The sequence below is a fragment of the Pygoscelis adeliae genome, unplaced genomic scaffold (assembly GCF_000699105.1).
Source record: "Pygoscelis adeliae isolate BGI_AS28 unplaced genomic scaffold, ASM69910v1 Scaffold42, whole genome shotgun sequence".
In the NCBI taxonomy this organism is placed as follows: Eukaryota; Metazoa; Chordata; class Aves; order Sphenisciformes; family Spheniscidae; genus Pygoscelis; species Pygoscelis adeliae.
In genome coordinates this window covers 1,581,024-1,598,701 of record NW_008824283.1, presented here as the reverse complement: position 1 = coordinate 1,598,701, position 17,678 = coordinate 1,581,024, and the positions used below count along the sequence as shown (strand labels likewise).

Sequence of the window (17,678 nt, the reverse complement as noted above, 5' to 3'; positions counted from 1 at the left end):
TGATGTATCTTGCAGGAAGGATCAGAAACATGGTTTTCAATTATAACAGCAAAATTACAAAGGGTTTTGTAGTTCAGATGTTTAATTTCCTGCATGCTTTGTGCTGTATAAGGGACACTGCAGTGAGTGCCTCGCTGAAGAGCTGCCATCTGGCTGGTGAGATAGGCCTTGCCGTGGTGGCTGCGGGTAATTCAACCACTTTCTCTCTTCCTCTCCGATAACTTGCGTTTTTCTGCATCGCTTAAAATAGCTCCAGACTCACTGCACCTTTGCTTAACGCATTCAGCCATCGTTTCGCTTTTGAACTGCAACCAACGTGACACCCCTTCATGCTCTGCCTTTTGAGTTTGTTGCCGTTTACGACGTCTTGAAGGCTGTAGCAGAGCCTGACCCTCTCCAAAGATCACTTAACTAAAAGCCTCATAAAGCCCAGCGGGAATTAGCTGGCTGAAGAGGACCAGGCTGTGTGTGCACAGCTCCACGTCTCTGGAGGCGAGGACCAACACCTCCTCATCTCCTCCCTGGAGCTCCGGCTTGGCCATCAGCAGGCGCGGTGTGCTGGTGAGGAGGTGGTGCCGTCGTAGTCTTTTCTGCTCACAGTAGTCATCTTCTGTGCTTTAATCAACATATCCAGTCTTGAAAGTCATTGAGTGGTGTGTAATAGGACTTGAGAGACTTATGGATGTTTTTACCAGTACGAGTGGAAGAATGGGATTACCGGTGAGGTTTACCTGTTCTTACATTAACAATTTGTCATAAACAGTTTCTCAGCCTGGGGTGGGACTGTGCAGTTTTTATTGGCAAGAGGTTTCCTTTCCTGTGTCTTTTTTCTTTTCTTTTTTTTTTTTTTTTTAAAAAGACAGACCTCCAAGTTAGCTGCTGTTTCAGAGGATTTTTTTAATATTGCTTATCTGATTGTGATTAAGCAATCCGCTGTTTATACCATATGCTTTAACCCTGATGTTAGTTCAGCTGGGCAAGGATATAAATGATGAAAAAATTCCTTAGCAAGCTTACCCTGTTGTATTTTAAATTAACTCTTTGATATGCTATTCTAAAATAGGAGCTTTTAAAGAAAGATACAAGTTTAGCTGCTCTGGTTAAATTTAAAGGCTGTTGAAGTTTGGGTTTTTCCTTTTTTTAGGAGCAAACTACATCTACTTGTTTCTATGAACTGCGGTCCAGAGTTTAGTACTGTGATATTTACTAAATAGATCAGGTGTACAGAATGAAATGAACATAGTAAAACAAAACTGAAGTATGGGAACTTCAGGCCTTGGTCTGTAAATCATAGACAAAGTACTATGAAAGGTATGGATCCAATACAGTTTTGGTAAAAGCTGGTTTGCTCTGAGATTCATAAATGATACAAGACTGTAATTAGTGGTATATTTTTCTGGATTTCCTTGTTTTGTTTTGTTTTCTCAATAAATCTCAGGGCATAGCAGCCTTGGTGCTACCTGTACAAGCAGAAAAGCCTCCAAACACAGCTGCACCTAAAACATTGATCTTTTAGCCAAAGATTTGCTCTGTATGTTTTCAACCACACAAATTATCCTTAAAAAAGGAGGGCTTCTGTCTAAAAGAAAGAAGATTACCAGCACAAGATGCTGCTGTCACGGTGGGCTGAGTGACACAGTATGTTCCCAAGTTATAATTTTATGTTGCAGTAATTTTGCTGATCAAACAGCAAAGTTTACGACAACTCACTGTCAGCATGAAAAAACGTCAAACTAAAAAAAACACCCTTAGTTTCTAACAAGGAGCAGTTAGGTGTTGTGTGCAGAACTGCCGAGTCAAAGAGTTTTTTAAATATTCTGTAGCTCAAGGACTTGGCGCCTCTTCAAACATTTCCCAACTACAAAAGGATGGGTAATCTTGCAAGTGAATGGGCCCCCTCTAGGGGCAAAAATGTGGAAATTTGTTATAGCAGGTAAATTCAAAACGGGAGAAGCGTTTGCTTGGAGTGTGAAAATCTGGGCGTTTTTGACCACAGTGAGAAGGGATTTCTGCTGTGATTTAGGATGCAGCTTCCTCTGCATTTCGGTTTCCTGGCTTGCTGCAAGAGGTGACGTGCTGTATGCAGCAGGGCTCTGCTTTCAGCCTTCTCTTACTTTAACTCTTAAAACGTTATGAAAAATGTGCTGCCATTTTTCCAGGGTAGTTCTCAAAATACCTTTATAAAGCATGTCTCATACCGTGAAGAAGTCAGCTTGTATTTGTTAGTTCAGTGTTGCAGGTCTTGAGCTGTTCTGTGCGCGTTGTACCATTTTGGTAAGAATTTTTTTTATGCCGTAGGCAAGGCAACACACTGCTGCCCAGCCGTCTGTAACACGGACACCCAGACTATCCCGAGGAACCTCTCAGGAGTCCGGGGAAATCCCTCCTGAAACTTCAGGGCTTTTGAATATGGGAGTTACAGACACTGTGCAAATGTAAAGTATGTGCTGGGTGTCGTTGCTGTGGCGGTGACACCGCGCTCCATACGGAGCCGCAGAGTTGTCTGACTTGGGTGGGGGTGTGTGTTTGTTCTGGCAGTGCTCACTAAAACATGAGTCCTATATGAAACCATTTCAGCAATTTTTGAATTGATGTTTGAGAAGTTACAAAATCTTTCTTTCACAGTGGTCTTTTGCTTTTGGTCTTTGCCATTTCACCTTTTCAGAGCTTGGGTTCAGGATCGTGTAATTCATCCAAGTAGCATTTTCTGGGTGTACGCGTGCCCAGAACCTCAGGCCGTGCTGCTGGCGAAATTCTCCTCTTTTAAACGACACACGGGGAGAACATCGTCCTCCTTCATCTCTTCCTTCCTGTTGCTTTTGAAGTTTATCCTGGTTTATCTGGAGGGAGGGGTGCGTTTGACTTTTAGGGGGTGCTTTTAAGTCAACCCCAAGTTTCCATATGAAAACAAGGTGAAGCAATTTTTAATGAAAACTTCAGGTTTTTTGTATCAATCCTTTAAAACCTGAATTCAGACCTCATTGTTCAGATGGTTTAACAGCAGGGTCAGCGCTTCTGAGCGTGACCGCTTCAATGTCAAATGTGAAACGCATTCACATTCATTTTTTTCCCTTTTATCTCCTAAAGGTGCTCTTACAGAGTGTTACGATGAACTGGGCAACCGGTACCAGCTTCCCGTCTACTGCCTCGCCCCACCTATCAACATGATAGAGGAGAAGGGCGACCTGGAGACTCTGGATATTCCTGATCCCCCACCCAATTCAGGGCACGAATGCCAGCTTCGTTTGCGCCTGTCCACAGGCAAAGACCTCAAACTCATGGTCCGCAGCATGGACACGGTGTACCACATGAAGAGGCGGCTGCACGCGGTGGAGGGAGTGGAGCCGGGCAGCCAGCGCTGGTTCTTCTCGGGCAGGCCGCTGGCAGATAAAATGAAACTGGAGGAGCTGAAAATCCCAAAGGACTACGTAGTGCAAGTCATCGTGAGCCAGCCCTTAGCAAATCCCACCCCGGTGGAAAACTGATTTCTGCTTGTTTATTGATTCTTCTTTCCTCCGTCTCTGTCATGGGGTTTGTTTTCACTGCCCTCTCTTCTTTTGGTTTGTCCTGCTAATGGATTGGTTCCAAGAAATGACCAGCAAAAATTCCATCTGTGATGGAGATCTGCAAAAACAAAACATAAAAATGTAAACTGGCCTTTGGGGTTTGCCTGATCTCATATTTAACACAACAGCAAGCAGCACAGGGCAAGGGCAAAGGAAGGAGTGGGAAGAGGAGGGGAAAAGGCAGGAGGTACAAGAAGGAGGGAAGAGATTGTAGTTCACTTAATACAAAAATGTGATGATTCTTAAAACTGTAGGTGGTGTCATGATCCATGGAGCCAGAGCAACAGAGAGCACTTTTATTTAAAAAAAAATAAAAATCAATTTATAAAATTTTCTATCAGCACCACATACAGTTCATGCAAGAATCACAGCTGCTCTGGGTAGGTCCCATGCTGCGTGTTCACGGGGATCCTTTCTGGTTTGACCTAACTTGCGTGCTTTGTCCAGGCACAGCCGAGGCACAGCCGGCCCCAGGCAGCAGAGCTGGGCTGCGGGCTCGGTCCCGTCCCATGCGGGCAGCTTCTGGCGATGCTCAGACCAAGCAATTGTACATTCCAAGATGGCAACACAGTCCTGTGCCATTTCTGGCTCCCAAGCTGGGAATGCAGCCTGTCGGAGCCTTAGGCAATAACTTAGTCAATGTATACTCTCACGTACTGTACTGTAAACCTACTTGCTACAAGATTGACTTAGCCTGAAATTTACTGGCTCATCGGCACCTGAGTATGTGCCTGCCGAATCACTGTATATCACTCGGATCATTAAAACAAGTTTTTATCAGGCTAGCTAAGGTGAGTGATGCGCTGGTCCGCGCTTAAGTGTTAGGTGCATCACCTTTGTCAAATGGCACCGGTGTTATAGGTCCAGGTTAAACTGCAGTTACACTCAGATGCAATGGATTGCAACTTTCCCCACTCGGTTCCTAGAGGGCACAAAGCATGGAAGATGGTAAGGAGGACACGACGGCACACGGTTTTCAGCTTTTTGTGTGAGTGTCATTTGAAGCAGCAGCCAGCCTTCTAGCTCTGGTGACTCTCCAGACAGGACAACTGGGAGGTATCCTCACTGACACGCACCCACGGCCCAGAGCGTGACGGTGTTTCACAGCCAGTGCTTTCCCTTCAGAATGTAAGAGGAGCCCTTTTGGCAAACGACAAATCCTTTTGTAGTCTCAAAAATCTGAATCAGCATATTTTTTTGGGGGGGGAAATCTAATTGCTTGTTCCCTCAGCGATGCTCTCTGTGTTCCTTTGGCTGCTCTGCACCCCTTTGGTTGAGATCAAATGCCCTGTTCCTTTTAAACATGGTTTCTAGCTTGCTTGTTTTTTCAGCCACCATTGAAATGACTTCACTTCTTCCGAAGTCGAATGTGTTATTCAGGTATGAACAGCATATTTTTACTGGTTTCTGTCTTCCCTCTCTGAATCAATGGTTTAAAGCTACAGTTGTCCCAGCTCTTTCTCCTCTGCTAGTGAAACTGGTGGGTTAATTGACAATTTTAAACTTGTTACTTTTGCTCCTTCATTAATTCCACAGAACTCAGTTTCTCGGACTCGAAGGGAGTTCTTGCTCCGCGAGCATCAGCATAGAGCCAGAATGAGCAGAGGTCACTTGTACAACATCACGAGTCTTTCCCAGCAGGTGGAAGCAGGCGCAGAATTTACATTGATGGTTGGAAAACAGATCCACGTTTTATATGCATTTCCCACCCTACCCCAAATAAATACAGCTTTCTTTTTGGTCCCTGTGTTGTATTAAGCCTATGGTTTTTTGACAGCTCCTTTAGCCCCGATTTGGTACAGGATGCCTGAAGTGCAGTGGCAGAGCTGTGTAAAGGAAAATTAGTTCCCTGTTCTCATAAACGCCAAAGTGACTTGGTTTTCTTTTTTCTTTTTTTTTTTTTCTTTTTAAAGATGAAATCAAAGTTGATAAATACTAACCTATAACAAAAATTTTCTATTGTGGAGTTTTTTTAAGACAAATATGATTTGCTATGCTGGATTTTTGCAGCAAGATCTTTTGCATTCCAGACGGGGGAAAAAAATATTTGATATATAAACAACTCAAAAATCTCTTGGATTTTCACTGGGCAAAGGATGGTTTCATGCCAGGAAGACACTACTTGTCTTGTAAGGTATAGCTTACATCTCTGTATAAATGGTGTTTACAATGTCATTTCCCTGCAGTCCCTTCTGGAAGGGGAGAAATCATGATAGATTAAGGAGGAACAGACCAGGGTGACAATTCTGTAACTGTGAACACTAAAACACTACATTTTTTTTTTTTTATGGATACACGTTGTTGTTTTTTTTTTCTTTTTCTATTTTCATTCAGGCAATTGTCACCATGTACTGGTGTTGAGATTACAGCATGTGGGGGCTGGGAGAGCTCCTTCTTTCCCTTTCCCCCCTCTTAGTTGGAAAAGGTTCAGTTTTATTATGCCGTAATAGATGACCATGTTTTATATTAATTGCTTTTATGTCAGGGAGCAAGGTGATGATCTGAAAGCCATGTTGTGAGTGGGCTTTGAGTAGAACAGAGAATTGGTTCATGAAAATACTCTTCTCTAACAGCCTCCCCTCCTCTCCTGTCCCTTAAGCACATATCTAAAACTGAAAAAAATCAATGGTAAAATGCTTTTATCAGTGAAAGTGAAGACTCTTCAACTTCTTCTGTACAAAATAACGGATGTGCTAAGCACATACCCTGCTGGAAACAAATTTTACAAGATTTGTGTTAGGAAAGAATTCTAAGTTTCAAAATATATATATATAAAAAAAATATCAGTAATGAAGGCATACAGGCATACAGCATGTTGACTAACATATCCCATATATATAACTAGAGGTTGCAATATACATTGAGAGAACAGTCATTTATTTGTCTCTGAAATGCCTTGTCTTTGTCCTGCGAGATGGTCTTTGGTGCAAATGCCAGCGCAGGAAACCAGGCTGGGGCTCCCGTGGGACTCGTGCGGGTTCCTGGGGCAGAGCAGGGTTCCCCGCATGCCTGGAGGAGGCGGGGAGGGAGGGAGGGAAGGCTTGTTTAATTGCAGAGCAGAGTATGCATGGCTGAAGTGAGACTAACAAGGTACTAAACCGCTGTCTAGCTGGCAGCCCCGGTGAGAAGGCAGGGACCGGTGCAGGTCTGCGTGGCCAAGACCAGTGGCTGTTCACGGGGAGGATGGATAGAAGCAGCACGCTGGTGTGCGCATCTTCATTTTACAGCGTGGATGTACGTTGAGCTGCACGCTGCTGGCAACACGGCCTGGGCTGGGTTTTGGCATGCTGGTTGGTGTGCTGCCCAGCGCTGTGCGGTGTCTTGGTTAGAATCAAAGTAATGCAATGGTTTTTGTAATGCATGCAGCCATGAACTGCAATGCCAAGTGCAGCCAAGTGAGGAGTATTTGTTAGACCCATCAGGCCTTTGTGTCATTCCTGATTAGCTCTGGCTGTGAACTGATGCCAGTAGGTTACATTTTTTACCATGTTAGTGACAGGTCTGTTTGATATGATTCAAATTTTTATACTCTTCATTGTTACTTCTGCCTGACCCAGAAGTAATAACCTAGTGAAAGTCCACACTCCTGAACACACGTAGTCTGCTGGGGCGAGGGAGCTCCAGAAAAGCCGTGGATGCTGTAGGTACGTTGCTCGGTGCACTACAGAAGGATGCTCAGGGTCGTCTTCCACAACCAAGTGACAGCTGCTCCTTCTGAGCACCCAGCTCCCAGAAGGTTCATTGACGACCTTGGCTCTTTGTGCATCACAGTTTATTGGCGTCCTCTGCAGAAAACACAGCTTGGAATAGCTGCACCGCGAGAACTTCGTTTAGTTTTCTGAAAGCCTTTACTTCTCTGAATCTGGGACATATTTTGGAAAACTAAATTATGCGAGTCAGCAGTGTAGTAAGTTGGGTTTTTTAATAGACCCCCAATGCTAAAAGTCCTCGTAACAACAACCAAAAAAAACTCACCCCAGGAGCAACCAAACAAAACCCCAGCTCCTCTTTGCCTTTCACAGAAAGTTCCTAAGTTGCTTTGGGGAGGGGAGGAAAGAGGGGTTCATTGAAGCGACGAGGCAACACATGGCAATGTGCATAACCTTCGGTAGAGCAGATGGCCGATTGATAAAATATTGCTGTAGTATGACATGCTTCTGCATATATATCCATTGTTAGTAAGTAATGTAAAAACTTTTGAAAAACTATTAAAAAAAAAATCTTAGTTTGTTACAATGGTGGGATGCTTTTAGCCATGGAGTTTTGAAAGCATTTTAGCTGTGTAAGTGTTGACAAATTGAATGCTGTACGTTTCTCCATTTCTATCTTCTTCAGAAACGTAAGTGGTAGCTACATTTCTGACTCTTGATCTATATTTTACAAACTCTTTTCTATGTCACTGTAAATACATCCAAGACCCTGCACCTTATGCAGAGAATGTTTACATTTAAAAAAAAAAAAAGATTTTTGTTGGCTTTTTCACTGCGCTGCTCAGATCCTGTTATGTTGAAATGAAAGTAGTCTCTGTTAGAAAAATGGGCTTTTTTTTTTTCTTTGCCCTGCACCACTCCCCCTGTAATTCTGACTCCCTCCTGGATGATGGCTGGCAGCTCTTGGACAGCTTGCGCTCTCCTGGCGTAGGATGTAGAGGTATTTGAGAAAGGCATTTTTGAAAACTTGCTTTGGGTGGGGGGGATGAGCTTCGTACGCTCTGCAACTTTCTTGGAAAAAGAAAAAAAATCTGCTTCAAACCCACTAGATGTTGGTGGTCTGCCTTGCAAGTTAACTGATCTAGGAAGCCTTGGAGTTAAACTTTCCAGCAACCGTGCTTCTGTCTTCTCCCGAAGAAGATGAATGTCCTGCTATTATATCTGCAGCTACAAACACTTCTGTTGGTGAATGACTGTATATACGAGTCTGCCTGCTTTAAGACTTTCCTTTTCATAAAGTGTTTTTGATTGCTCTGTTCTGCAAATGGCTCTCCTCTTCCGTATTTCATCCGCTTAGATACTCCGTAGCCGCGTGTGTGTTGCTCTTGTTCATTGGAGATGGAGCTATAGCTCTCCTCCAAGGGAGATACGTGCCACTGAGCCTACAAAAGTCAAATAATTGGAAGATGAGATGTTTTAACCAGCAGGCTTCTTACCATGGACTTTGAGACTTCTAATAAACGTGTCCACTGGACTCTCTGTGAAGAAGTATGTTCCTGCCCTCCAAGCAGGACCACTTGTTGGGTATTTATCCGGTAGAACTCTGTATTTGTATATTTTACAGATGAAGACCATTTGATCAGAGCCATGGGGCAAATAGAGAACTTAAAATCCTGACTCCTGCCTTAAAACTTTTAGTTCATCTTGAGCTCCAAAAATTCTGCACCTGCTCGTTCCCAAGTCCCTTTTTTCTTTAGGAAATTTGAATCCAGTCAAAGGCTGGAGACAATTTAAGGAAATTTAAAACGAATTTTAGCTGATGGCTTTATTAAAATAACTAACTGGTCTTGTATTAAAAACCCTGTTTGTGCCTCTCTTAAGTCCAGGGAATGTTTGAAAAGCGGAGGTGGCTTTTGAGCAATGACTGAAATGACTGCGTTAGCTGGCAATTTGTAAGATACTTGCTTTCATATGCTCTGAGCAAGAGACTTCGGTTTGTGTCCTCTCTGCCTCATGGTAATGGCTTTCAAAGATGGCTGGTACCATCAAATTTGTACTTCTTGAATAAATATCTTCATTTTTATGGTAAAACTTTTTGTATGCGGTTTGTTTGTGTGTGCCACGTAACAAACATTCGTATTACGTAGGATACGGTGCTAGTTTTGGTACTGACACAAAATACACAGCTCCAACACGCCGTGAAACAAGGACGAGGGGATTCCAGTGATGTGACCTTTTTCTTCCCCCCCGTAACTTTTATAAAATCTTCTAGAATCAAATACACCAGTTGTGTAAAACACGCTTTTTAACTTTTTTCCCCTCCCTAGCTCCTTCAGTTAATGAAGAATTGTAGGCCAATATAAAGATGCTGTGAACATCAGGTAACTTTTAAAATGCATTATGTATTTTTATGTTGTACCTCTGTTTCTTGGTTGACATATCGCAGTGGTGTGTGCACGTGTTTTTAATCAACTGCCAAGCACAAGTAGGTTGTCTTTAGACTGTTAAATTATGTGATTTTTTTTTTTTTTTTAACCTAGGTAAGATCTTCTACCATTGAGAGCAAACCATCATGAACTTCTATTGGAAATGCTGTACAAAATTTCCTGTATTTAAAACAAAAAAGAAAAACTTTTTCCCCTGCATTTAAAAAATAAAAGTAATCCTAGAAATGCCATGCCTTAAGAAATAAACTCAGTGTTGTTTTTCTTTTTAAATTCTTCAATAGGGCTTTTAATTCTGAGCTGGAGCTCTACAACTTTTTCATTACCTGTCTGATACCCTAGAGACACGTTCTGGTAGTAATTTTGGTGTGTGACAACTTTTTATCTTGCAAATAAGGCGTGCAGTCCGTGGAGAATGCAAGGCCTGGAGATGTGCTCAGACATCCAGCGTGAACCTCCTCTGTTCCCGGCTCCCGCTGTCCCGATGTGCTTCTGGCTCCTTGGCGAACAGTGCAAAATAATGGATCTGTGTAATTGTCCTATAATTACATTAACTGACATGTTGTCTTAATTCAGGTCACCACTTCTTGATTAACTACCTAATGTATCAGAGGAGTAGGAATAACTTTTTGTAGGCCGCTTTGGTCTAATGTTATCACAGCTAAACATTTCAAATTTTTTTTTTAATCTTAGGATAATTTCGTGGTAGAATTTATGATGTGAGTTATAAACAAATAAGCATGTGATTTTCCTGGAACTTTTTTAACTTTTTCCTATATATATATTTATTTTATATGTGTGAGTATATATAATCTCTTATGTATACATACTCCCTTTTGTGTGTGTGTGTGTATGTATCTTTATGTAAAGTAACAGGTGCAAAGGCTTGTTTGTAGCCATTTGTTCTGACCCATGAGACAACCCTGCTTCCACCTCGCCCAGCACGGGCAGAGCAGTTCTCAGAGCTGATGTCCTCAAACACCAGGATTATAAAACTACCTGTGATCTTTCTTTACCCATCTTCTAGTTGACCTAAGTGTGGTCGTTTGTCAAGCAGTAAGCGGGATCTCCCTCTCGTGTTGTCGCTGTGTGCATACCCACACCACACCGCACCAAGCTGTCTGTGGTCTGCAGCTGTAGCACATTTTGGTGTGTGAAACGGGCTGGGGAACTCCGGGCTGACTGTTGACCTAAGCAAAACCCCAAAAGAACATGGATTCTAGGTCAAAAGTGCACGAGAGTTGACATTTTCTCAATCACTGCTGCAAGCAGTGAAATCGAGTGCTGCTTCACACCCCGCAGCATACGAGCCGTAGGGGGGAGAGGGAGGTGCTGGGCTCTTCTGCCTGGTATCCAGTGATAGGACATGTGGGAACGGTTCAAAGCTGCGCCAGGGGAGGTTTAGACTGGACATTGGGAAGCATTTCTTTACCGAGAGGGTGGTCAAGCACTGGAACAGGCTTCCTAGAGAGGTGGTTGATGCCCCAAGCCTGTCGGTGTTTAAGAGGCATTTGGACAATGCCCTCACTAACATGCTTTAACTTTCGGTCAGCCCTGAATTGGTCAGGCCGTTGCACTGGATGATCGTTGTAGGTCCCTTCCAACTGAAATAGTCTAGTCTAGTCTAGAGCTTAGGGGAGAAGACTGTGTATGATTTATAGAGCTATGTTATATAGATTATGGTGTTTCTATTCCTAATTAATACATAATTAATGTTTGTATTGTGCCTATATTCATATTTCTTTGACCTATATCTCACTACGTGGCATTGCATAACGTGCTACGACTAGCATGGGGTTTCTGCCCTGCGGTGGATGTCGCACCCTCGCTCCTGGCCCCGTGCCAGACTCTGATTGCTTTCTACCTGCTAAAGCTGCATCCCAGTTTGGTCAATGCACCCGTCCCACTCAGTCTGTGCTCCTGCAGACCAGTGCTCTGTTAATACCTGGTGCTGGGCTCCAGAGAGAGCACTGAGGGAAACGATCTTTAACTGCAGACCTGATTTTGCTGCTGCTTATGCCGGGATAACAGCCCTGGTCAGTGCAGAAACTCCAGAGTCACTCTGGATGCTGTAGGGAGCATCTGGCTGAAAGCTCAGGGTGGCTGGTCCCTCCAAATCTGGGCTAAAAATATCAAGGTAACTTATGGAAAAGGCACTGAGCTCTGCAAAGAGTGGTTCGTTGTGTTCTCTCTTTCTCTGAATAATCCCGGAAAGTTGGGATTTCAGCTGCGTGGTTTATTTTCTCTGGACTCAGAGCAGTTGCAAAGGTCTGAGAGCTAGGATGCCGCCTCACAGGCGTGCCGAAACCTCACTTCATGGGAGGTCAGTGGCGGCACTTGGAGACTGGAATTATCTATTCTAATTAGTCCCTTATGCTGCAGCTATGCTGCTTCGTTAGGGAAGCTCTCTAATGGCAGTGAGTTTGGAGGAGGCTCAATGATGTGGTGCCCTGTGTGTAAGGTAAGAGGGGGAAATAAATTCACTGGATTGCTGTGCCCAAAGGGTAAACAGTCAATTTTTTTTAGCAAAAAAAAAAAACAACTAAACTGCCTCTCTTGCTTTCTCTCCACATGGACTTAATTAGGTGGTTTCGTTAACAAAGCAAACAGCGTTTCCTGTCGTTGGGCTGTTCCTCACGAGCGCAGCAGCACGGATGCAGGGAGCTGCCTGAGCCCGGAGCACGCAGGATACAGAGTGGGAAGCTGCCAGCATGGGTGGCTCCAGCATCAGAGACCAGTCTGCCCCATTGCAACCAGCCTTGCTTTGTGTGCGTCTGAACGTGGCAAGATGGCAGCGCTGGGGAGGAGGGTGCTCTCTAAACCAGTGTGTAACGTAGGGGGCAGGAAGAGGTTGTCTCTAAAATACCAAGAAGACACACCTATTGTAGTGCATGGGGGAAGATCACACTAACATCAGGCTTAGTCCTGGGGAGAGTTGTGAGACATGAAGCTGAAGTCCGAGTTGCATCAGTCCCTCCTCCTCAGACACCAGTCCCTGGTGCTCACCTTGGCAGAGCAGTGGCGATGTGCAATGGAGAAAACAGAACAGGCAATTGCTTTACTGCAGCGCTTTGATTTATTCACTTTCTGCAAGTTTGGTACATCTATCTGGCCTGAGCCCAGGGGGATGGAGAAGCGAGGCTGCGTTATTCCCAGCTGGGTAAAGCGTTCTTGTTCAGGCTGTTAGGAGCTCGCTGATCCTGCTGGGAGGTTATTCATGATCCCCTTCCTCTTTTTGTTGTTGTTTGTCAATACAGAAGACTGCAAACATCTTGAATTCCCTGTAGTTCCGTTGCTAGTTTTGGAGAGGAGATAGAGCCCTAGCTTAGCAAGGCAGCCTTGCCCAATGTAAACAGTTATTTCAGAGAAAGACCCCGAGTCCAGGTTCTCCAACTTGCTCTAGTTTCCCAGCTGACTCAGGAGAAATTGGTTTCAACTGATTGCCTCTGGCTCATCCCAAACATGTTACAGGCTAATAGGGCACCTCCCTGGCACACGGCTGTTTCTCCACCATTTGTAATGACTTGCAGATGTTGGAGTGATTCATAACAGCTGGGGTTATGGCGTGGCCGGGTGGAATGGGGGCGTGGGGTGCCTTCACGGCTGTATCAAAGCCACGCTGCTTCTGCTTGAAATGGCCTTTTAATCAGGCAGCCTAGAGATGAAACGACAGGATCAATGCAACTTGGGGCTGAAACAGCTTATTGCAGGAAACTGCTCCAAAGGCATTAGCGAGCTATCTGCAGGCCCCGAGCAGGACTGAGGCTTTGATACCTTGCTGCACTGCTAAACCACACAGGAAACAGGCTGCAAGCCCTGCAAGGCTCACAGGAGAGATGCAAAAATTGCCTGTAACAACTAATTGAAGAGGATACTGGTGGTGGAACATAGAGGAGGAGAATTATCAATAAAAACAATAACCCAGGAACCTAGCAGCAGAAAGGAGGAGAAAGAGAAGGGATCTCCCTTGGTTACTAATGGCTGTCTTGCTAAATGTGCTCCTGGAGCATGCTGAGATGCTGAAGTCATGAGGATGGTGTGAAGCTGTGACAGAGATAAGAGATGTCTACAGTCTATTAATGACTGATTCCCTACCAGTGTAGCTGCAGGTGGTCATTAATCAGAGAATACTTCAGAGCAGGGAGGGATTTGAAAGAGCATAGGTCACCATTCAGAGACAAAGGTGAGCTGGTGGCAAAAGCAAATTAGCAACGGATGTGTGCATGCATCTCCATAAGGAGGACTGTGTTAATGCAGAGCTGGAGGGGAGGTGCTGTTACCAGCTTTGTTCCCTTTCTGGTTGCAGGGAGCTGCTCCCCGCCATGGGACAGGGATGGGCGAGATCCCTGCGGCCTCTCCGTGGAACCTGGAGCTGGTCTAAGGTCAAGATGAGGGATCCAGCAGAGAAGAGAGAGATCTTCCCCTGGGGCTCATCTGGCGGGGGTATCGCCATGGCATGGGCCAAGGTACGGCACTTGTAATGTTTCTAGAAGGAGTTTCAAGTCCGAGTGTACCCCACTGAGGTAGCCCCCTGGCCAGCAGCTCTGCGAATGGACTGCACAGAGCTTGGAAAATAATGAGAAGCCACAAGCAAACTCGGAAGAAAATGGCTTAAATAAAGGCACTTCTGCCAGTTCTGCCCATTTCCTCCCATTAGAGTCTCCTCAGACACAGGAATATGCCTGGTTTACCCCCAAAAAAATTATTTTGTCCTGTTGCTATCTTACTGTTACAACATTTTCAATTCAGACTGTGTGGTAAGTCCTCAAAGGCCCACTCCTGAAGTCAACAGGAAGAAAACCCAGGCTTGAGTGAGAAGCGGCTGTGGGCTGCAGTGCAAAATTAATCCCAAGGATTAATTTTGAATTTAGGTCATGAAAATGCCTCTATCTTTTGACTGTAATTTCTCTAATTTTACCTCATCTCCAGAAATATCAAAGTCCTTAAAAATCTTCTTAAGTTATTCTTTCTTGATGTTGAAGAGAAACCTCGTGGCTTCAAACTCATTAAAATCAATCATATTATCCCCCTCTACATCCAGCAGTTGAAGGGCAGGTCCTGTGTGCTGGTGGATGAACTGCTTTTCAAGATGGTTCTGTTTTGGGGCAGAAAGGTTTAGAAACAGATGATAAGCACCGATTTCCTGCTTGGAAAGAATACATGGAATACCAACGGGTGTTCGCGTCCAGAGAATAAAGGTGACCTCCCGCTAGTTGCGCCCGCAGGAAATACCAAAATCCTGGTGCTTCCTGCCATGGAGCCACGCGGGAGCAGGCGGCTGTTGCCGGCTGGGTTTGGGCTGCGGGTGTGCTGGGGAGAGCTACCGACAGCCAGCCAAGCTCCAAGGCTGCTTTGTGAGGTCCTTTCCTATCCCTCCCGTGTGCAGAATGACTTGCAGGGCTATGTCCCGCAGTTGGCTCCTCTCCTTCCTCCCCGAGTCCTGCAGGCAGCAGCCCCAAGCGCTGGCCCTCAGCTGGGTGCCTGGTCCAGAGCGGAGCTGCAGGACGTGTCCAACAGCAAGATGAGCTCTGGGGGTAACCCTGGCTTTACCACCCCTCTCCCTCACTGCAGCCTGCTGTCATGGCTGCTTTTCCCTGAAAAGGCACTTCCCCAGCCTGGGCTGTAGGTGATGCCAGGGAGGCTGAAGAAGGGCATCAGCACGTGCTGCACCTACAAGCTAGCAAGAACTGATGGGTGAAAACAGATGCTTTGCTCTCTTCCCCACAGGCAGACACAGCCGAGGGCTTGTTTTTTGGAGCGCTAAGATGGACAACCTGAGCTGGGAGGAGTGTTTAGATGGTTTCTACCTTGCAAAAGGTTCAGGGGTGGATTTATGCCAGAGGAACAAGGTTGGTATTAACAGGGGGACTGCTCATTTCCCTGCTCTCCTTTTCTGTGCAGCAGCATAGACCCAGGGACCCTCTCCATCCCTTGTAAATCCTTTACTCATCCATGAGTAAAGATCAGCTCCAGTGAGCTGATCCCTTTACAGGGGTGTTGGATGGTGCAGATGTCCCTGTACCAACTCCAGGACCTGCAGGGTACACACACACACCTCATGGGACGGGAGGATGCATGCCACCATGTAGAACTCATTAAAGCAAATTCTTCCTCTCGCATGTCGGTCCAGCAAGTCGAACAGCAGCATGATCTGCTCCTTATTCAGGTCGGTCACATAACGGAGAAAGCAATAAAACCGCAGATGTGGAAAACAGTGAGCTCTCAGGCATCATCTGCACAAAGCCGAGAGCAATAATTAGCAGGATTTATTTTATTTTAAATGCCCACTGCTCCCAGACACGTTGCACAGGCAATTAAAACACAGGGGCAGACAAGAGATACTGTTCAGAATTAACAGAACAGTATTAATAAGATGGCCTGATTTATGAAAGGGACATATGTGATTTCTGCACAGAAGGCAACTTTGAAGTGCTCATAATTTTCTGTCGTCTTCTTTTGTACCCTACCCCTGGAGGAAAAAAGGACTTTTCCAACAAACCAGAAATATGGGAATAGACTGAAGAACTGCAGGCGGGAGGTGGGGAAGCTGTGAACCAGCAGGCGGCGGGGTTGCAAACAGCCTCATGTGGAGGACACTATTGGCAAGAAACCCACCTGCTTTCTAACACAGAGCACGATCGGTTCATGGAAAGGATTACATGATGAGGTTGCTGCAGTACTAAGGAATTAGCTTCAGTGAGCCAGAAATCCCCTCTTGCCCTGTGTTCTGGCATCTCGCTTGCACAGCTGTAAAGATCTCTTTTATGGCTGGCCTGGGTTTTTCCTATGTCGATTATCTGCTCATTGTGCCAGGACCTGGTTATCATGTTTGTACAGTACTAACAAGCCTGTGGCTTTGCATGCTGCTGGGATGCAGAGGACGATAAAACCGTAAAATCAAACAGGTTTCATAGGCTCTTGGACCTTTTTCTGTCTCACAAACAGGGAAGGAGGCAATGGAAAGGGGAAGGGGAAAGGAATACCTTCGATGTGAGCTGAAAATGTACCTCAGTGGCTCTGCATGGTCCCCTGAGCCGTACATATTTCAGAAGCCGATGCAGGAGTAGCCAGGCCATGTAACCTTCCAGAGCAGCCGGGGCATGACAGAGCAGGGAGGACATGGTGATATATGCTGTATCTGAAAGCTTTCTGGGGTATTGCCAAGCACTTGTGTTAACCAAGCTGCTAGTTAATTAGTATTACGGAGTGCTGTGTTTGTTGTAACATCTGAAGTGCAATATTTGTAATGTCTGTGATCTCTGGTTTTAAATCCTAAGCAATGCAGCGTTCTGTGTCTCTCTTTTCAAAACATTACAAAGGGCCTGTAATTTTAGAGCATTAATGCCAATCCCATTTTTAGAAGTACTTACTGTTCAGGTAATTCTTTCGATGAACATCCAGGAGCTGGAAATACTCTGCCAGTGCCGCAGTATTTCTTACTGACAACAAGCAGTATACTTCATCTAAATGCAGATGCTGCAGAAAACACCCAGATTTCAGCTTCACCTCGGTTGGCCGTGGAAGATCAGCAAAACAGAATTAGCGCCATGGCAAAGACCCCTCACAGAAGGAAAATTCTGCCCTAGAACCAGACGCAACCTCCATCCCACAACTTCAATGCTTTTTGCACATTTTCAGGAATTCCACTCAGATGGGGAGGCAAAGGCTCCCCTTCCATTCAGCCTTAAAGGATAATAGGTACTAAAATCAAGTGACAGAAATTATTTTTACAGTGCTCAAGAGCATTAAATCTGATTAAAATGTGCAAGATAGTACGGACTTAAGGATTTACTTTAGACTGTAATGCAAATGTCAACCTCAGACAAGTGGTACCCCGAAGTGTGTTGGTCCGTGCTGAGGAGGTCCAACGTAGCAGCCACTGCAGGGCTTTACTGTTCCTCTTAGCCAGGGCTTTGATGCTTCTCGTTTCCAGTACCTGACAGTGTCCTGTGCAATGTGTCTGGGAGCTCTAGCTCAGAGATGGCTGCTTTTGAATGCTCAATTTCTTGTTCAAGTTA

General features: G+C 45.0%; 2 protein-coding genes across 2 annotated transcripts in view; one reads left to right on the top strand and one right to left on the bottom strand.

Annotated features, from left to right (window-relative positions):
• Positions 1 to 6,508, top strand: part of UBTD2 (ubiquitin domain containing 2) — a 27,868-nt gene extending 21,360 nt beyond the window's left edge. Inside the window, exon 2 of the mRNA XM_009318481.1 lies at positions 3,088 to 6,508. Coding sequence (XP_009316756.1) covers positions 3,088 to 3,485 — 398 coding nt within the window. The 3' untranslated portion in view covers positions 3,486 to 6,508. The remainder of the gene's footprint in view (positions 1 to 3,087) is intronic.
• Positions 6,509 to 12,871: 6,363 nt separating this feature from the next.
• Positions 12,872 to 17,678, bottom strand: part of EFCAB9 (EF-hand calcium binding domain 9) — a 16,932-nt gene continuing 12,125 nt past the window's right edge. The window contains 4 exon segments of the mRNA XM_009318558.1: positions 12,872 to 12,955; positions 14,579 to 14,755; positions 15,716 to 15,879; positions 17,031 to 17,166. Of these exon segments, the coding sequence (XP_009316833.1) occupies positions 12,872 to 12,955; positions 14,579 to 14,755; positions 15,716 to 15,879; positions 17,031 to 17,166 (561 nt within the window).